Source organism: Populus alba, chromosome 12 (assembly GCF_005239225.2).
Source record: "Populus alba chromosome 12, ASM523922v2, whole genome shotgun sequence".
Taxonomy (NCBI): Eukaryota; Viridiplantae; Streptophyta; class Magnoliopsida; order Malpighiales; family Salicaceae; genus Populus; species Populus alba.
This window is the reverse complement of record NC_133295.1, coordinates 2,809,542-2,830,244: the sequence shown is the minus strand read 5'-3', so window position 1 is coordinate 2,830,244 and position 20,703 is coordinate 2,809,542. Positions and strand designations below refer to the sequence as shown.

The window sequence follows — 20,703 nt, the reverse complement described above, 5'->3', positions numbered from 1 at the left end:
TCTGTATTGCTAGTATGTGCATGTGCAAGACGATTCAAGAAAACTCTTATTGCGTGCAGATCCATGAAGTGTATCGAAAGCAAGCGTGCTTATTGCTAATTTGCGATGTAAGCTTAAATAAAAGTTTAATTCCTTATTTATAAATGCCTAGTAGTGGACTGACTTTTGTTTGAAGCAATAAATGCGGGTAGTGGTTATGGAAAAGATGGTGTATGTCTTTTGTTTCTTGAAATTTGAGGAAAAGATGATGTTTTTTTTTTTTAATTAAGAATATATATTTTAATTTTTGGACTTGTTTTTATATCAACACATTAGAATTTTTGAATAATATAAAAAATATAAATTTAATGTAATTTTTATGAAAATTAATTTCAAAATCAATTTTAAAATTTCAAATATGAAAAACGAGGAAAAAAAAAAATAACAATTTAGTTTAAAAATTTAAATAAATTTACAGTTTTAATCTATAGTAAATCACCACGGGGGTTAATTTCTTGTTAGTTTAAGAATTTTGAAAAAATTATTGCTTTCAATTCCCATAACTCAATGATATAAATCTAAAATCTATTTTTTTAAAGTATAAAAACTACACAATCCTAGATTTATAATTCACAAAAAAGAATTGTTTTCGTCTAGAACTTTATGAAATCCCATGCAAGTGAGAATCTCATAAACAAGGATTGAACTTTCATCAAAACCCTTTTTTTTTATATTCAAATCCATTAAAAAAGGTATATTTCATAATAAGATATCTAATTTTTTTTTTTTTTTATCAATTGACTTGCTTGTCTTTTAATAATGTCACAATCAAGTGACTAGTTGTGTACTATTTACAAGAAATTTGCTAATATGTTTATAAAACAATCGCATAAATACCAAAATCTTAAATAAATAAAAAAATAAGTCAATACTATGGGCACAAGGTAATAAAAAAATATATAGATTCTATCTTACTTAATTTAAAAAGTTTTCCTCCTAGACATATTGTAAGCTTAAATACCACATTTAATTATTAATGAGATGATATACTTAAATAAATACCTCATCTATATTCAATGAACATCCATATGTAGAAGCATTTGATTTGTGAACTTTTTTTATACATAACAATTAAAATGCCCAATTATTAAATTAAAAAAAATAAAATCAAACATTTACTACAGCATAGATATGTTGACCTAGAGAATAAATAGTACACTTAGGACCAAAAGAGGTTTCAAAATTGTCAAGCTAACTAGTCCTCACGATTCTCACAAGAAAAAAACAGGACCTCAACTCAGTTGTACTTCATTCATGCACCTGAACTCAGTTTGTACTTCATGCACCTCAACTCAGTTTGTACTTTCATAGTTCATACCGATGTAGACATAAAATTATTAATTATTAAATATTTTTTTTTAAAAATGCCCATAACATTTTCAATGTACGTGCATTGTGTCTTAAAATACTGCCGAGCGCGGCAATTTTTTTTTCTTTCATTCTGGTATTTTTTTTAATTATCTAGTTTTTTTCTTCAATTTAATTATTTCAAATGTAGTTAATTTAAGATAAAGGTTAATGATTTGACTTGATTATCTTTACAAATGTTCTCGTAATGTTTCAAAAGATTTTGAGATTAAATTAATACTCAATTTAATAAAATTAAATTAGATTTTATTGAAAGAAAATATATTAATATTGGTACAAATTATTATACTTTTTATTTTTTGGGTTTACTGTAGTTGGGGGTGTTTTTAGCATTTTAGTCCCAATACTTATTTCTTTTATTTCTTTCTCAATTTTGAACCCTATTTTATGAGATTTTTACATTTTAATACAAAATTTTATTTTCATCACATTTTTGTATTAAAGTTTAAGAAAAGAGAGAGAGTTATCAAAAAACGATGAAAAAAAACAAGAGGTCAATTGTTTATTAGGTTAGTAAACTGGTCTTTGTAGAGTTTTATAACTATTTATTAGGTTTTATTATACACAAAATGAGCTAAAAATTAGATTTTAAAATAAAAAAAACACATCCTTGATTTTCCATTCCACCTTTGTGGTGGCCAAATTCTAGGGAGGTAGGTGATAAGCCATCTATCATTTGTAGGCAACCTATTGTCTTTTTTTTTTTCTTTAAAAAAACATAATGTGGCCTTTAAAAAGGTAACATAAAATTAAGGTGGTCTAGGCAGATGTTTGATATCAAAATAAAAATGAGATTTAAAAAAAAAACATTATTGAAGTTAATCAAGTTTATTTTGAAAACCACAAGTTTGATAAGTTAATTTTAATTAGTTTATATCAAACAAAGATATCCTTATTTTAATATTAAAAAAAAAAAAATGTCTTTTCTTTAAGAAGAATTAAATTTTGACCGGTCATCTAGTACACCTTTCGGATATGTATGAAATACACTATTTTATAAATTATATTATTCCATCAATATTTTAAATTTATTGTGTTAATTTTAATATAAAAAATCAATAAATTTATGGAGGAGGAGAAAAACTCGGACCCGTTCTCATGGTAAAGGAATATTCCAGCATGGCAAAGTCTTACGCAATCTACGAAACTTGTTCTCCAAGAAAAAATAAAAAATCCTTCGAGTCTGAATACTTCATGACCATCGGATGCCCTTCTCTCTAGACGACGCCGTACAGCGTCGCTAAACTAACCACCCAGTACTTGAATTTGAATTACTATGTATTTGAAGGGTTTAACAATTTTCTCGAAACGAGTTTGAAAGTTTAATTATCACCTTTTCATGCTAAATGCCTTTATCACGATGCATTTCTTTTTAATTAACTCGTACTCCATATTGCAATTTCTTCGGTTATTATTTGAATTGTCCTTTTCTCTAGAATTATTGAGGTTCATTTTCTTGATATAAATAAATTAATTTAAATATGTTTCTACTTTTAGAAGACAAAAAATAAAGTATATATTAGTGGTATTTTTATCGTTTCATGTATTTTTTTAATTTTCATGCTCCTAAAGGTTATTGTAGTATTTTTAAGTTAAAAAAACAATTTTTTATTCAAAAAAGTTGTTAGTGAGTGATATTCATATTTTTTAGGTGGCATCTGCGACGCATATAATAGCCACATCTATCATTTTATCGTGTCTTTGAAAGCATTATTATTTTTTTTTTTGTTGATGGGGCACATAGCAGCAAATAATAAATGATTTTTTTCGCTAGTGGTTATTTTTTTTTTTTTTTTTCCTTTTATGTTCTCTTTCTTATAGGGAAAGTATATGTTTAACCTATTTTCTTTTGGTTTTTCAATTTTATTCTTTATGTTTTTAATTCCTTATTTTTCTCAATGTCCTTTTATAAAAGTTTTTTATGTTTTCAATTTAGTCATTAAATTATAATTTATCATTTTTTTTCTCAATTTGATTCTTCTTTTTTTTTTCTGATTTTTTTTCTTGATTTTTTTGTTATTGGTTTTCAATTTTACTTTTTAATCAAAATTTATGTTGTTTTTTTTTTTTTCAATTTAGCCCTTGTTTTTTTATTTATTTATTTTCCCTTTTATTAATTTTTTTTCTTTTAAATTTAAACCTCCAATTTAAATTTTTTTGATGCCCGCTTATTTATTTTTTATTTTGATTTTCACCCTCATTTTTTTAATTATAATTTTTTTGTGTGATTAATTTTTTTCTCAGTTTCATTCTTCGATGTTTGATTTATTGAGGATTGAGTTTCATATATATATATATATATATATATATATATATTGTAGTGCTTCTTATCTAATGACATGAACTCATGGGTTTGAAAGGTTAATGTGGTTTGAAATTTTTTTTTTTTTTTTTATGATTTTATCATTTTTAAATCATTTTTTTAAAGATTGATTTTGTGGTTATCTTCAATTTATTTCGGTCTCATAACTTAAGTCACAAGTTTTGCATGTCTTTTTTTTTTAATAGAGTTTTTTTTTTTAAAAAAATATCTTATTTGTATTTTTTTTAAGAATTTTTTTTATACAAATGAGCTTTATTTTATAAAAAATAATATTTCTCATATGTTTTTTCTTGGATAATATTTTTTCTTTATTTTATTCAATCAGTTTCATTTGTGTTTTTATTTTTATTATTTTTTTATTGATTTTAATAAACAAATTCAATAGATAAAAAATAAGTAAATGTTTCATTTTGCATAATCAAATATCTTTATTTATATCCATTTCTTAATATTTTCAGTTTCTCCTTTAATTATTGTTAATATTTTTTTTGTTTATTTATTATATAGGTAATTATTGATTTTATTTAATTTTTTTATGTCAAAAAGTATATCAAATTAAACTGTATACCCAATTTTTTTTTTTAAAATTACAACCCATAACGGAATACAAGTTGTTAATTAATAATCAATTGGTTATCGGTGACGGTGGGGGATTGAAAGGGAGGTTTGTAGTATAAAATTAGAAGAAGTGTTTGGCTCTTATTTTGCCAGTTCAGATATTTTAGGGCAAGCTGCAAAACCTAAATTTTCCATCCTTGTACTTGCTAGTTGGTATCAAAAACTTGTACTTTTGTTATATATATATATATATATATATAGACACACTTGCTAGATGGTACCAAAAACATGTACTGTGGTAGAAGCTTCATGAGACATGCAAGCATGAATAATAAGAGCCAAACAATCGTTTTTTAATTAATAACCTAAACATAACCCTAAAATTAATTAAATTAGGAATACACACACACTTTGCTAGAAGCTTAAAAGATAAGCATGAATTATATATATATATATATATATATATATATATATATATATATATATATATATATTGTGTACGTCGTTAGAAGCTTCATGGCATGGGCATGAATAATACAGAGGAAAACATCTCTTAAACCCCACATATAAATAGAGAGGGAAAACATCTCTTAAATCCCAACAAAATAAAACGACCAAAAAGCCTCCCTCTTTCCTGCAAGAAAAGAATATTTCCCTTCTTGTTACCATTCTTGATCTTCAAGATGTTGATGATGGCAGGTCGCGGAGGAGCCACCAAGTTGGCGAGTTCCATGATGTTGGCTGCACGTTGTTTCTCAACAGCCACCGCCCGTGGGATGTTAGTCAAAGAGGCTGTCCATGCTAAAGCGATGGAGTTTCATGGGGATGTTGTGCGTGGGAATGTTGGTGAATTTTTGGTTCGGGGTTCGGTGTTTGGTTTGAGGCATGGGACTACTGCAAGTTTTAGTGAGAAGGATCAACAACAGAATGTTCAGCCGGTTGCGGAGGGTGGTGGTGGTGATAAAGAGGAGAAGAAGGAGAGTACTGTTAGTTACTGGGGTGTTCCTCCTAGTAGGGTTACTAAAGAAGATGGAACTGAGTGGAAATGGAATTGTTTTAGAGTAAGATTGCTACTTTCTTTAAAGCTTTCAACTTTTTTGTCTTTTGTTTTGGTTTTCATTGATAAATGCTTATGGGCTCTTCTTTTTCATGTATGGTTTTGGTTTCCTGAATCAAAGTTTCATGCTTTCTTGATTAAAAAAGGTTTTTTTTTTTTTTTTTGTTTCGTTGGGATTTTTTTTGTTCTTGTTAAGATATATATGTGTGTTTTTCTTTTTCTTGTTGGATTTGAAGATTGATCTTTTGCTTATGGTTTGCTATATGAAATTGAAGCCATGGGAGACATATTCTGCTGATTTATCAATTAATCTGACGAAGCATCATGCCCCTGTCACTTTTTTGGACAAAATGGCTTTTTGGACTGTCAAGTCTCTCAGATGGCCCACTGATCTGTTCTTTCAGGTATGGTTGATTCATTTTACTTTTACCCTTCTTTTCTTTTGTTATTTTGATCAAATCAATTGAGGTTTTTTTACTCTTTAGATTTCATAAATAGCTTGTGCTCATATTTCTTTGGATTGACAGATTATGCAAGATTTTGTTTTTGGTGAACAAAAATTGAAGGACTATCCATTAAAATGTTGCTGTTGGACCCTAAATTTTGATTTCTGTGTTGTTTTTTGAGGCAATACAGGATGCTAGGGTTATCCCCTCTGTTGTTGTCAGAGCTACAGTAACAGAGGACAGCTACAAATTGACAGAGGATTATCCTAACAATTGATTGGTATTTATCCATGAAATGAAATTGGTAGGGTAAAAATGACCAAGGTAAATGTTCTTCCATGAATACTTACCAAAAACTGAGTTTAGGAAAGATGTTTCTATTGATTTCTTGCCTTTCTCAAAGGGAAAGATCAATGAGCATCAATGGATTCCATTGACAATAATTACCAAATAGATTGTTAGATGTGCAAGGCAAATCTTGAACACAAATTGATGCATTAAAAACTTGGTCTTATTTCTGCATGTAACAGAGAAGGTATGGCTGCCGTGCAATGATGTTGGAGACGGTGGCCGCAGTGCCAGGAATGGTAGGAGGCATGCTGCTGCACTGCAGGTCCTTGAGGCGATTTGAGCACAGTGGAGGATGGATCAAAGCATTACTTGAAGAGGCTGAGAACGAGCGGATGCATCTCATGACATTCATGGAGGTGTCAAATCCCAGGTGGTATGAGCGTGCTCTGGTGTTTACTGTCCAAGGTGTTTTCTTCAATGCTTACTTCCTTGGCTACCTCATCTCCCCCAAATTCGCTCATCGCATGGTGGGGTATCTGGAGGAGGAAGCTATTCACTCTTACACCGAGTTCCTGGCGGAGGTGGACAGAGGCAACATTAAGAATGTTCCAGCTCCGGCCATCGCTATTGATTACTGGCGCTTGCCTCCTAACTCCACCCTCCGCGATGTTGTTGTGGTTGTCAGAGCTGATGAAGCACATCACCGCGATGTGAATCACTTTGCATCGGTGAGAATCCGATTGCATTTGTTCGACTTCGTCATGGTTTTTCAACTCTGAGGCCTTTCCTTCTCTGCATAGATTAAATTAACCATTCATTTTCTGCTTCTAACACCGCTTTTTTTTCTTTTTCAAACTCTAATTTATTGTTCTTGAATCACTCGCAGGACATACACTATCAAGGACGCGAACTGAAGGAAGCTCCTGCTCCTATCGGTTACCACTAAAATGCTTGCTTGTTGCCACTACCAGGAGACAGTCTGAAACTTTTAACTATAAAACTGTGTACAGAAAAGTGAAGTTCTCTGAGTGATTTAATAAAAGTTTAGAGTGGCTACGGTTACGGACAATTGCTGTCCGGACAATGTTCTATTCTGCTGTGAAATTTATGTTGCAAGTAACTTTGTTGACTGCTTGAATTTAATGTAAGCCTACTTCCTTTTCATTTTTTTTTTCCAGAGAAGATTACAGTATGAAAAGAAAATTAGCACGATTAGCTTCATTTTTTTTCAGAGACTTGTGTTTCTCAGAGAAGTCGTCCCTGATATGGGCAAATTGTGATCAGCAATAGCAAAAAATATACAAAGTCGCAAGAGAATCTGTCATGAACTGGAAAATTAATGACAAGTATTTTTCATAGTAACATCCAATTTAAGTGTATATTATATCCAGTCACCGCAAGAAACTCAGAATCCGCCAGCAGCAACACCTCTATACTGTGAATCAAGCCTGGAGCTGTCATGGAACCACTTAATTTATGATTACAAGGCTTATCAAACCACATCTTTCGAGTTTAAAGCTCTCCCTCTCCCTCTGTCATCATATCAATCCATGATCTCAACTGCAGATGCGGTCTTAACTCCTGAGAATGGCCATTCTCTTGATCAAATGATGACAAGTTCTTTTTTGGCCATTCTCTGATCAAGTCTCTATCTCTCTCCCTTAAACCTGAAAATAAACTGCTTTTTGACATATATTGTTAACATTGCCAGGATCAGCTGAAGCCGGAGGAAGAGATTTGCCGGTAACAACCCCAAAATGTTTCAAGGATTCAGATTTGCGAAACAAAACCACCATGCCCGGCCCGTAGGTGTCCATGTCTGTATTGCTAGCATCTGCATGTGCAAGACGATTCAAGAAAACTCTGGTGTTGAAACCAAAGACTTCAAATGACAGTGCAAATCCATGAAGTGTATCGAAAGCAAGCCTGCTTGTGCTGAAGCATGAAAGCAAAAATATACAACCCTTATTGCTAATTTGCAATGTAAGCTTAAATAATAGTTTAATTACTTATTTATAAACATGGTTGGCTTTGGAATAAATGCATAAAAAGCATAAATAAACATCAATTTAATATTAATTTTAGATGATTTTTTTTTAAAAAAAAAAAAGTTGCAACAGTTACAAATTAACAGGTTGAATTTAACCCTAGCGAATTTCTAAGATTAATAATAAACAATCTTTTCCCTAATTAAAAAAAAGTAATGTTAATCATGCACGTGTTTTATAAAAAAAACATAATACTTTTAGGTTCTACATGCCTATTTATTTGAAACCGAATTATTTTTAAAAAATAAAATTATGATAATTTTTTTAAATAATATGGTGTGGTTAAGTTTGATGTTTTAGTACAAAGCGTGTAATTTCTTCCTTTTTTTTTTTTTTTTTTTACTTTTATTCTAACCTCATTCTCTTAATTTACATACACATTAAGCTTTTTTTATGAATAGAAAAATATTTTCATTGTGATTTTTTTTGTCCTGGTGACATAAATTTCAATATTCAATTTTTTTTTCCAACTCTAATCTTTCATGCAATTTATTTTCATACATTTATTTTATTTTTTTATATCTTTATTTATTATTTATTTACTCTACTTCTATTTCTACTTTACTATATATATATATATATATATATATATATATATATATATTATTAACATGTATGTTTAGGTCAACTTGCGCGTACCTCAATTAATCCTACATGGTCCTGAAGTTAATGATTATATAAATCTTTAGTGGTCCTGAAATTTTTAAAACTTGAATAGATAATCTCTAAAAAATAAATCTAGAATCTAAGTAGATGATAATTGCTTTATAACATGTTGTATCTTAAATGTTGCTTTCAAAGTATAAACACTAAAGTGTAACCATCTAAAATGATGAAGGACTGATAATATTTTGGGCATCTTTGGGCTTCAAGCACATTAAAGTTTCTTTGTTTATGTGACCAACTTTCAGTTGCGCACTGTAGAGTGACGTAGAAAGCTTGAACTGAAAGACTCTCACTCCTCCTGTATACAGTGGCCAACACTCCGCTCTAACCCCCTTCCAGTACTAGTGAAGGTCAGTTATTTGTGATCAAAGATCTCATCTTTGATTTACTGGCAGTTCTCAAGTTTCTGTAATCCGAGGTGCTTTAAAGTTTGAAGCTTTTAGTTGTTTTTGGTGTTTTTAGGGAGGTGGGTGTGTTTGGTTGCTTAGAAATTTGAAATCTTAAACTTCATTGAATTGTTGATTTTGATTGAGCTCTTCATTTGGTTGTTTATGAAGTGAGTAACAAAAGGAAATGAAAAATATGGCTGTGTAGAATTTAAGTTTTTGTTGCTCAAAGTTTGAATCTTTTTGCTGTTTTTGTTGGATTGGATGTGTTTGCTTGCTTAGAGGATGGAAGTAAGAAAATTTGAATCGTCAACTTGATTGAATTTTTTATGTTCTGTGATTTGATTTTTTTGTTTATTTCTTATGAGGGCAGGAAAAGTGAAACTCTGTAGAAGTTCAAGAAATATTATATTTTTTTGGTTTATCATCAAATTCAGTTAGTTATGCTCGAGAATAGCAACTAAATGTGATTGTGGTGTAAATTACTGATTTTTTTGTTTGGTTACTAAGAAAATGCAAAAAAGAAAAAAATACTGAATCTTTTCTATTTTCAGGCAATGTTTTTCTTGTTCTTGTTTTAAAATTCTGTTATTTACAAAGTTAACAAAAAGGGTGTAAAACATAAAATTGTGTAGGATTAGAAGAATCATTTTTTCCTTATAGTATGCTATTTCTATTGTTTATTATCAAATTCAGGTGACCATAATTTCATGTACAGCATCAAGGGAGATCCCAACCTCAAACAAGGAAAAGTTGATTGCTGCTATTGAATTGAAATGAGGGTGAAAGAGGTATTGACTTCCTCACCTCATGATTTATTTGTCTGTTTTCTTAAAGGAATCGGTCAATTAGTTGAAGTCTTATGTCATACGATACCACAGTATCATCCCAGTTGTGGAACACTGTTAGTTAATTACCAGTAAGAATCTGGGTTGTTTATGCAATTACAGCATGCAGTTATTGGTCATGGTGAATATTTGTTACTTTTGTCGAAATTGTTGTTCTAATCAAACTACAGTTAATGTTTAATAAGCAACAGGAATTCTCAATTATCGGAAAACCTCCCAAATTGTTTGCAATGCTTTGCCACCTCAAGCTGATTGAATGCTATTGAACCTATTGTTTCCTATTGGTTTGGATCACTAATTGAAATGAACTTTCACAGGATTCGGAAGAAGCAAGTTTCTCAACACTCACATCTAGTGAGCCACCAAGAAACCAACAAAATATCACATCTGGGGCGGGTACCGGTTCGGCGCCTATTGCTAGCAACAACAACATAGCTGCTCTCTGTAGAGAAATTAGAATTGTAAGAGGTTTCATTTAATGTTCATCTGCATCAGATGTTTTCACTTTGTTTAACATAATTGGCTGTGTAGGTCCAATATTTGATTGAAAGGTGTCTGCAGCTGTTTTTGGATAAAGATGAAGTGGTTAAGACACTCTTTGAACAAGCAAGAATTCAGCCTGACTTTACAAGAATAGGTAAATCACTCATTCCTCCTACAGGTCTTCTTATTTCCTCCTCTACATACAGAAATGCATTGCCTCCTACAACCTTGCAAGTTCATAACCTGATAACAGACAAAAAGAATGAGATGTCAGAACAATGGTTCTTCTATCATTTGATGCGCCTGGCTGATATTATATCATCGTGATCAATTGTTGCTAATGATAACCTTTACCTTTTCCCTGTTCTTCTGTTCCATGCTATCTTCATCTGCTTCATACGTTTAGAATCAAGGTTTTAATATGAACGATAAATTATTGCTTTCATAATAAGTTAAGTAATTATCAAATTGCTTGAACATCCTTTTCTTTTTCTAGTATGGAATAGATTGGAGCAAGAAAATGCAGAATTTCATAATAAGTTAAGTAATTATCAAATTGCTTGAACATCCTTTTCTTTTTCTAGTATGGAATAGATTGGAGCAAGAAAATGCAGAATTTTTTAAGGCCTATTGCACAATGTTAATTCTGAAGAAACAAATTTCTGTGTTCAATGAATTACTTGAGAAGCACCACCATCTGCTGAATTACGCTGCACCTCTAGAGTATCCCTTGGCTCCCATGCAGGAAGGCATTCAGCACATGCCAGGTGAGCTCTTGCCATAGATATTGTATTGCGTTGAGAGCATAATAAAGTTAAAAGACAATTGGCTTCTGAATGAATTTGAACAAATATATCAATAGAATAAATGTGCTCTCAACATTTCTCCCTACTGCTATCAGTGTTTGTAAGAGATAATTTTATTAGCTTGAATGGAAGATTGGAGCCGGGCCTCTGATGCCCTGAAATTAGCCTTTACCCCCAGCTAGGTAGTATCTCTGTTCTTTGACTTTTCTTCACTGCTATGCAAGGGGATTGTTGTCGATTGTCATGGAAAGTTTTGCAGACATCTTTTGAGTGAAAGAAATGTTCTCATGGTAGTGAAATTATGATATTTCGTTAGTCATGTACAAAGAGGTGACTATTGGAGTGCTTAAGAGTTTTAAGAAACTTTGAATCACTTATCAGGCACGTAAAACTCAATCCAAAACTTTCTTCAAAAAAAAAAAAAACCAAAAATCCAAGTACAATAATAGACAATTTCACTAAGTTTTTTGAATTGTTCTGAAGTTGTTATTTATTATGCCACTTATTTCCAGCAAGTAAAACATTATTAGTCTTATCATGATTGTTCTTTTGAATCAGAGCTTTTTATCCCTTTTCTGTAGCACAGTTGACAATCTACATGATGGAGATACCCTTCTGCAGCAGCATCCAATTCCATCAACTGTTCATCCGCAGAATGATTCCATGGGAACCTTTTCCAACTATGATTTGGTTTATGAAAACCCTGAAAGTGGGAATTTCCACTCAACTCGTATGAATTATGGGGGATGGTGAGACTTCCCTGGTCCAGTTTCCTGGACCTTTCTTTTCTTAGCGTTTATTGTTCAAGTGGCTAGTAATTTATACAATTATAGTGGAGATAATATTAGGAAATTACTATGTGGATGTCTCATGAGTGATATATTTGCGTTCTGCTTATATCTTTCATTCGGTGCACTCTAAATGCTATCATTATAGCTATATATTCTCAACATTATAAATCTGCATTGATTTGTAAAATGCTTCTTGCACACAAATTTGCATCATCATTAACGCATTATGTTGCAACTGTTGATTCAACTGGAACCCGGTGCGTCTTCCAAGTTGACATACATAAATGTGTGCATAGATATGTACAAGTCTTGTTAAATTTTATATTTAATTGGAGGGTTTAAAGATCATGCAAACTATCAAACTATATATTAGGAATAATAGAAACACTTGGTTTGTGCTGCTGTGATCTTTCTAACCTGCTGTTTGTTGAAGGATGCCAGTGGACAATAGCACAGCCGATATAGCACCTACCCAACCTTTTATTAAGTCGGAGATTCCAAGTCCTGTATCAGTTGCACCCTTTGATCAATATCCTTTCATTCCAAGAGAGATGCCAGAGAGCGTGGACCCTTCATCTTTTGACTTTGCAGAGTTATCTCATGTGCGAAGTCCGGGGCAGGTTCTACTTCAACCTGCTAATGCTGGCTTCAATAACTTGGCAGATATAGGAGGTGAGATGAAATTATTTATCTTCTGAAACTCTTTGCGATGCTGGTCTGCTAGGTTATAATCTGTGGCATATATGTCATTCTAAATTAGTTTCAAGAAATTCACTGTTTCATCCATCTAATCACTGCACGACTCTTGGAAACTCAATGGCAGCAGTTCAAGCAAAAACTGCATGAACCTTTATTATATAAAATATCATAAAAATGTCTCTTTTTATCTGCTTTAAGCTTGCATAATTCATGCTATTCTTTCATATTTTGAACAGAATATTCGGTTTCTACTGGATTGCGTGATCCTTCAGAGCAAAATGACAATGGTAAATTGCCAGTTCTTTCCTTGGTGTTTTTAGACTTTCAGTCTGCCTCCAGGCTTTTGATGGAATTTCTTTTTTCATTGCATCAGTTGACAAGTTCTTTGCCGATACCATTCCTGCTACACACTTTCAATCATAAGAAGAATCTTAAGGCAAATGCCTTGCAATATGAACCCTAGCCAAACCAGTTAGATGTAGTTCGAACCAGAGAAACTTCACAAGTTGTCTTGGCTTCTGGAGAGAGCTAGTGCAGCAGGGTGAATTTGGAACCTCAAGTTGATCAAGGCAGGCATCAACTGGCGTCCTGCTATATTTTATATCCCTTTTATTTTATTGTAGCATGGCACAAATCTTTGTTCAGGATCTAGACTTCCTTATTTTGAATTCCATTCAGTCTGATTCAATTATCTTTCTTATTAAAGTACTTTCAATCAGATTTGCTTGCACAATATGCAAATAGAAATCCTACTGGAAATTAAGAAATTGCAGAAACTCTAAATAGGCGTTTCAGTGTTGCAAGGTTTTTTTATATATAGAAAAAAATAAAGAATGTCTCAGTCAGATCATTTTTTGTTTGAGTTGGATCAAACTTTCCATTTTGATATGATTTATGAAAAATGATTTTTTATTTTGAGTTTTATTTTAAACAAATAAACTACTCAAAAGTAACTTTTTTTAAGAATAAATGTAGTATAAATTAGAATTCAGAATTCAAAAATAAAAAATTTGAACTCGTCATTAAAAATAAAAATTTAAACTTAATATTTTAACAAAGTTTTAATTAAAGTTTTAAAAAAAAATTAATCAAATATATTTATTATTTTTTTATGAGTCAAAAGTTAAGAAAAAAAATTTAATCAATTAACAAAATTATAATTAAACAAAACCTTAATACACCTCATCTTCTTCTGGTTTGCATGCATTGGGCAAGCACTAGATGGGCCTAAATAGTTTAACAAGAAAAGGCCTGGCCCATTAGTCTTATTGTCATCAAACTTGGGAGCAGCTCAGCAGCAGTAACAGCCTACCCTGAGTTTTGCAGAGGAGTGAGCCAGCGAGCAAGAAGAGACGGAGATTGAAAATGGCGGCGAGCTATCTGTGGAGGAAATACGCAGATTACTTGTACACAAAGTGGGAAAGAACGATTCTTTGGGATATGATAGAGCCCTACAGGAGACCAAAATCCTTCACTCCTCTTGTTACCATTTATGTTGCTGCCTTTTACACTGGTGTCATAGGCTCTGCCCTCACTGAACAACTATACAAGGTAACTCAACTCTCCCACTTTCCCTCTTCTTGAAACTAGGGCTAGGGTTAGGGATTGGTGTGTGTGGTTGGGATTTGTTTTGGAAATTAAGTAGAGAATTAAGAGCTTAATTTTCTTGTTTAGCTGCTGAACAATAACTTTAAAACTCTAATTTTTTTCCATGATACATCTAATCTCGTAAATGGAATGGCAAAATGGGTTGTATATAGGGAAAACCCTAGACCTTAATTCCAAGAAAGAACTGGGTTTCTAATGGTTTTGTGGCTTCTAATTGCACTAAGATAGACTGGTGCCGTCGGAGTAGGAAAATAATGTCTTAAGGAAACTGATTGTTGCAGGAAATTGAAGAATTTAATATGGTGCCTCTGATCATTTTGTAATGTAGAACCCCAAATGACAAGGTAGCCGCAGGCCTCTTATTTACAGATTTCAAAGCCTTTTTATTGATGCAGGACTCTAGTAGAGAATGAAACTTTCCCAACCTCACTTTAGTTGTATCTTCAAGCTCGGCTCGTAGATTTGATATGGTTTTACCTATGCCACTGTCCGTGTCTCTTTACACATTGGATAAATACAGAGTTTTTTAATTAATACAGGAGAGGGCAACCAATAAATGTTTATGTTTACTGTTTCAACTATCCACAGTCAAACAATCGAAATTGTGGTCTTTTGAAATTCATTGAACATTTTTTTTTCCTTTGAGCTATTTTTGGGATTCAAGCTTCCAGGTTGGGTTGTAATTGAAGAATTGTGCTTTCATCTATCAAACAGGAGAAATACTGGGAAGATCACCCTGGTGAAGCAGTGCCTCTTATGAAGCCAAAGTTCTATTCTGGTCCTTGGAAGATTCTAAGAGGAGAAGTACCCACTTAGTGAATACACAGCAGAAAAGGAGTTTTTTTTTATATACTTTCTTCCAATTTACTTGCTGTCTCGATTGTTTAGATCAAGGTAGGTCTGTAATCTTGTTAACCTCAATAAAGCTGTAATCATGATGCTGCATTAGTTTTATGTGTGAAAATGTTCTTGTTCTGCGAAAGAACCTCACCACTTATGGAATCAAGAATGTATACGACGTGGAACTCATTCATAAGTGGAAATGCAGATGTTTGAGCTATAATGGAGGATATTTTTCTCATCATTTTCTGATGCGCTTCAGTTGGTATTGGTCAGTCCAATGATCAAAAGGCTCAGCACAATGTGTCATGTATAATTTTCATTCAATTACTCACGTAATTCGTAGCTTAAAACCCCCACTCTTGGACGGAATTCAATATTTTGGTCATTGATGATAAAGCACTGAAACTGTGGTTGCTCACTTTGATAAAGGTCTGCAGAACCCACCATGATTGTGGTTAACTGGTGCTTTTCCCTTATTATTGATGACGATGATGCTGAACGATAAACCAGAAAAGTTTGTCAAGATGGAAAAAAAAATTGGAAATGGTATTTTGTTACTAAACATGGGAATAACTTAAAAAAAAATTGTAATAATTTGTATTAAAGAAGACCGTTTTCTGTTTGCTATATATAAATCTCTTAGGCAAACCTTGTTTTATGAGCACACACAAATACGAGGAAAGGAAATTTATGTTGAACTGTACCGTATCCCATTCGAAAGGAGGTCGATCCTGAAGGAACCCAGAGAGTTAAAAGTGGTGTCCTAAACTAGCAAGATAATTTAAAAGAAAAACGGAAACAGATGAATAAATGACAGGACCCAAGATGTCTATAAAAGGTCTTGGTAATCTGAGCTGATCAGAAAATACCTAAACCATCAGAACCAAAAATACAAAGAGGTTGATGGACATTAAAGGGTTGCCAAAAAAGAAAACTGGCATACAAGAAGAGAGTGCAGGATTAGCTCTTGCTGATAAGAAACAAAATGTCTATAAATGCTTAGTATCATCACGTACTGTTTGTTTTAGATTATGAATTGCAATAGGTCCTTCTCTTCTCAACCTCTTAAGACTGCCAGTTCATTACGTTTTCAGCACCCTTAAGACGACTCCTAACAGAGTTATCATCCTCAAACCCAACGTAAGTAGAGGTTTGCATGCAGGTGCTACAGTAAACAAGCTATTTGAATCCTATAAAAGGACTGGTTGCCTATAAAGACCAACATTTCTGCAGTTGGAAGGAAGGGTAGAAAACTGGCTAATAAACCCCCTTTTCTGTGTCTTCTTGGTTAGCAAGAAAGAGTGGCAAGAAAGCAAGTAGTGGTGAAGGTGAGTAGTCATGAGCCGTTCAAATTAAGATGCGAGTTCTCAAGTTTCTTTGACTGTTGACGTAAATTTGATTCTTTTTGTCATCTGTGGGATAGTGGCCGTGTTTGGTTCCTTAGAAAATGAAAGAAAGAAAATTTGGAATTTGAATGTTGAATTGTCAATTTTCAGTGTTTTGTTTGGCTCCTGGGTTCTTTATGAAGTAAAAAGGCAAAATAGAACATTCTTCCGAGTACAATTTCAGGAAATTTCTTGTCCTTTTGTGTCACATGGAATCCTCACGTCCAATTAACTTTTGGGTGTTTTTGTCATTTAATGGGCATTGGGATGTTTGGTTGCCAAGAAAATGCAAGATAGAAGAAAGAGAAACTTGAATTCCATATTGTTTCTTTTCAGTGATTTTTTTTAATTTGTTTTTGTTCTGTCCTTTTTGTACGTTTAGTCCTTTCCGTTTTCTCCTTGAGGATGGCTACTTTTCTTTCCTGATAATCTTCTTTGTTTTTTGATTCATAGCATTCTCTTGCCCTCTTGTCAAAGTGTCTCTGTTTGGTTGCTAAGAAAATGCAAGAAAGAAATCCCATTAATTTTTTTTGGCCAAGTGAATTTCATGTTTTTTTGTTTAATTTCGGTTACTTCTGCAGTAAGAAACAAACAAACATTAACACATAATAGTACAGAAATCATTCAGATAATGATGCATTTACCATGCAGCATCAAGAGAGATCCCACGCCCAGAGAGGAGAAGTGATTGCTTGCACTGAATTGAGATGAGCATGGGGGAGGTACTGATTTCCTTGTCGGAATCTGAGCTGGTCGTCTGAAGATAATGTAGAGCATTGGTCATGGTATAAATATTTTGCTTCTGATGCACTTAGTTCCTTTTCCTTTTAGTTTGGTTACTAGATGAAATGAACTTTCACAGGAGAAGCAAGATTCTGCAGAAGCAGCAAGATTGTCAGCAGCGGCATCTCAGGAGCCACCAAGAAATGAACAAAATATCACACCCGGGGCTCCAGTGGTGGGCTCTAGTTCGGTGTCCAGTGAAAGAAACAGAAGCACAAAAGAGGCAAGACATTTCATGTAATTTTCATCTGTGTCAGTACAAATGTTGTTGATTTATCCAGTGAAATTGACCTGTTTTGTACTGAGTTCTTCATTTTATTTGCGACAATTGGCTGCGTAGGTCCGAGATAAAATTGAAAGCTGCCTGCACCTGTTTATGAATAAAGAAGATGTGGTTAAGACACTATTCGAACTAGATGGAATTGAACCTGGTGTTACAAGCTTAGGTAAAGTGGTAAACCACTCATTCCTTCCTACGAGCCAATCGAAATTTCCTAGGATGTAATATTGTAAACAATTTTTGGAGCTTCTCCTCTTCTCGGTACTTTCACTCAAAGGTTCTTGCCAGATCATGGCACAGCAATGTCATCACCTTCGACTACGCTACAGGAGCCATAAGCACTTGGGTTTAAGGGAGAGCTTTAGACCTCATACAATGTCATTAAGATCAAATGTTGCTTGAGGATAATCCTTCCCATTTTCCCCTGTTCTGTTGTTACATGGTATCTTTATCTGCTGCTTACATGTGGAAGCAAGGTTCGATATGAATCCACAAATTCTTGAATGTTCCTTATTTAATGGCTCTGACATTTGTTTTTCATGATATAGCATGGAATCAACTGGAGGAAGAGAAGCCAGAAATTTTCAAGGATTTTTACGCAAAGTTGATTCTGGAAGAATCAAGCTCTACATCCAATCAATTACTTGAGCAGCAAAAAGATCTTGAGAATTTCCTTGCTTGTCTAGATGATCCCTTGCATTTTATTGAGGAAGACTTTCAACACATTCCAGGTAAGTTTCTTGCCATAAACTTTCTACTGTGTTCCAAATATAATAGATTTAACAACATAAAGTTGGCCTCTGGATAAATCTCAAAGGTTTCAACTTTTGATTGTTTACTAATGTCATTTCTGTAGGCACAAGTTGGAGTCCAAGTGCTGGACAGATGAAACTCCGTACAAGCACAAAACATATGCAATTTCCTTGTAATTTTCAATTTCTCAGTCATGCCCCAGAAGTAAGAGTGCTTAGTTTCTTTCTGCAGTTGACATTCTACCCTGGGGAGACACCATTCCGCTAGAGGTTCCAATTCCATCTGGGGATCCCTATATTGATTCCCTGAGCACTGTTTCCTGCAGACAACTTGTAGATGATGAAAACCCTGCATCTGACAGTTTCCATCCAGCACAAATGAATTTTGAGAGATTGTAAGTCTTCCCCCTCGTATTAGATTTTTCTTCTCTCCTTTTCAATTAATTTTTCTTGGTCATATGCTAAGTAATTTATAATGGAGATGATCTTGCAAATTTACTGAACTGGTGATTATATTTATGTTAGCATAAGTCTACATGTAGATATATAAAATCATGATAAACTTTTATTCAAATAAAGGGATTGAATCTTGACATGCACAGAGATTAAAAAAAATAATAATAAACAAATTATCAAATGGTACATCAGGAATAATAGGAAATGCTAGGGTTTACGTTGTCGCATGCTTACTGCTCGTCTGTTTGTTGAAGGATGGCCATGGACAGAAATGCAGCTGATATAGCACGTGTCCCACTCTTTATAAATTTGGAGATTCTGAATCCTGCATCAGTTGCAGACAATGATCAAACAGAGGCAGAACATGATCCGATCTTGTCTTGTTTGAACTCTCCAGAGCAACCTGGGCCTGTCTTCGTTTACTTGACAGATACAAGTAGTAAGTTTGAACCCGTTATATTCTGAAGTTGTTCGAGGTTCCTACTCTCCTAGGTTAAAATCCATGGCTTAGTCATTTGATCCTAAACTAGTTTCAAGTAATTCATTGTTTTTATCCATTTATCGTTACATGACTCAAGAAGAGACATTAACTTCACAGCTGAATTAACCTACACTACATAACCTCATGAAGATGTCCTTTTTCTTTGTTTTGAGGTTCACAATCCATGTTCTTCCATAATTTGAACAGAATATCTGGTTTCTGGTATATCTTCTTACCTTCCTTGGCCAAATTTTAATCCAGCTTCTAGTATATTTCTCGATCCTCCAGAGCCAAATTTCAATCCAGGTTCTGCTATATTGCCTGATCTTCCCGACTCAAATTTCAATCCTGGTAATAGCATATTGCCTGACACTCCAGAGACAAATTTCCATCCAGACTTCGGTACTTTACTTGATCCTCCAAAGCCAAAAATCGATGGTAAATCTTAATTCTTTTCCCTTCATGTTCTTAGACTTTCTTCAGCCTCCAGTTTTTTACGTACTGTGTTCCATTATTGTTTCAGTTGATGGTTACTTCAACGTTTCTTCCTTGGACTCTCAATCAGAAGAAGAATCTTAAGGCAAGGCCTTACAATATTAATCATGTCGGGATTTGGATCGCCTAGATGTAGCTCAGACTAGAAAAAACTACTGATTATCTTGCCTGTATGGAACATCTAGTGCGTCAAGGTAAATTTGAAACCTGAAGTTGATTAAGGCTGGCATAAAGTATCTGCTCGCCATTGTATTTTTTCCCATTTTATTCCTTGTAGCAGAACAGATGTTTCGTGTATGTTTTTGTATACCGAAGCAGGAAAATCTATGTAGATTGAACTGGATCACCTTGAGATAGGTTGCGCTTCATTCCAAATCACAAATATAATTTACTTGTTCAGAAAATTTATTAAGTGCAGGTACACACAAGACGCAGAAATCAACTTGATTAAATGTGCTTAGACTAACTTAATTAAAATCTGCAAAATTTCTAAATGTTTTTCAAACAGATAGTGAAATTAATTGGAAAGATCCTGTTGGAATAGGCATTTCACAGTGAAATAAAACTTGTAAATGGGCTAGCAGCTGTCCCTCCAAAATAACTGTCTAACTGACTCTTCTTAACTAGCTAACAACTGTATTAACAGCCTGAATCATCACCATCTGCCACGTGTCCCAACTCCTAGCTTCTCCTTTTCTATAACTGAGCCACGTTTCATTAGAAAACTATGTTGCGTGCACAGAAGCTATAAAAGACTGATTGCCAGTAGCCCAAAACATTGCTAATTATCTTCGTTAATTACTTGTCAATT

At 33.2% G+C, this 20,703-nt stretch overlaps 4 protein-coding genes across 11 annotated transcripts; all 4 read left to right on the top strand.

Moving 5' to 3' along the window:
• Window positions 1-4,804: 4,804 nt before the first annotated feature.
• LOC118033320 (ubiquinol oxidase 2, mitochondrial-like) lies at window positions 4,805-7,246 on the top strand. Of its 2 annotated transcripts, XM_035038258.2 has the most exons (4): window positions 4,807-5,349; window positions 5,621-5,749; window positions 6,322-6,810; window positions 6,969-7,246. In XM_035038258.2, exons 1-4 carry the CDS (start codon window positions 4,972-4,974, stop codon window positions 7,026-7,028), a joined length of 1,056 nt encoding a protein of 351 aa, XP_034894149.1. In that variant the 5' UTR covers window positions 4,807-4,971; the 3' UTR covers window positions 7,029-7,246. The 2 variants fall into 2 exon arrangements, with proteins under 2 accessions (XP_073259838.1, XP_034894149.1); XM_073403737.1 differs by lacking the exon at window positions 5,621-5,749 and having other exon boundaries at window positions 4,805-5,349.
• Window positions 7,247-7,770: 524 nt separating this feature from the next.
• Window positions 7,771-13,514, top strand: LOC118033327 (uncharacterized). Of its 7 annotated transcripts, none has more exons than XM_073412921.1 (10): window positions 7,771-8,065; window positions 9,042-9,214; window positions 9,901-9,973; window positions 10,348-10,491; window positions 10,592-10,667; window positions 11,098-11,280; window positions 11,906-12,068; window positions 12,544-12,782; window positions 13,046-13,096; window positions 13,183-13,514. In XM_073412921.1, the coding sequence occupies exons 3-10, from the start codon at window positions 9,959-9,961 to the stop codon at window positions 13,230-13,232; spliced, it is 921 nt and encodes a 306-aa protein (XP_073269022.1). In that variant the 5' UTR covers window positions 7,771-8,065; window positions 9,042-9,214; window positions 9,901-9,958; the 3' UTR covers window positions 13,233-13,514. The 7 variants fall into 7 exon arrangements, with proteins under 7 accessions (XP_073269022.1, XP_034894168.1, XP_034894190.1 ...); XM_035038277.2 differs by having other exon boundaries at window positions 7,772-8,065; window positions 9,042-9,146; window positions 10,562-10,667; XM_035038299.2 differs by having other exon boundaries at window positions 7,772-8,065; window positions 9,042-9,146; window positions 9,879-9,973; window positions 10,562-10,667.
• A 575-nt stretch (window positions 13,515-14,089) lies between these two features.
• Window positions 14,090-15,371, top strand: LOC118033367 (uncharacterized protein At4g29660). The gene is made up of 2 exons (XM_035038327.2): window positions 14,090-14,360; window positions 15,132-15,371. Exons 1-2 carry the CDS (start codon window positions 14,175-14,177, stop codon window positions 15,231-15,233), a joined length of 288 nt encoding a protein of 95 aa, XP_034894218.1. The 5' UTR covers window positions 14,090-14,174; the 3' UTR covers window positions 15,234-15,371.
• Window positions 15,372-17,703: 2,332 nt separating this feature from the next.
• Window positions 17,704-20,673, top strand: LOC118033378 (uncharacterized). Its single transcript, XM_073412817.1, has 5 exons — window positions 17,704-17,874; window positions 18,257-18,439; window positions 18,565-18,855; window positions 19,171-19,835; window positions 19,921-20,673. The coding sequence occupies exons 1-3, from the start codon at window positions 17,805-17,807 to the stop codon at window positions 18,726-18,728; spliced, it is 417 nt and encodes a 138-aa protein (XP_073268918.1). The 5' UTR covers window positions 17,704-17,804; the 3' UTR covers window positions 18,729-18,855; window positions 19,171-19,835; window positions 19,921-20,673.
• The last annotated feature ends 30 nt before the right edge of the window (window positions 20,674-20,703 follow it).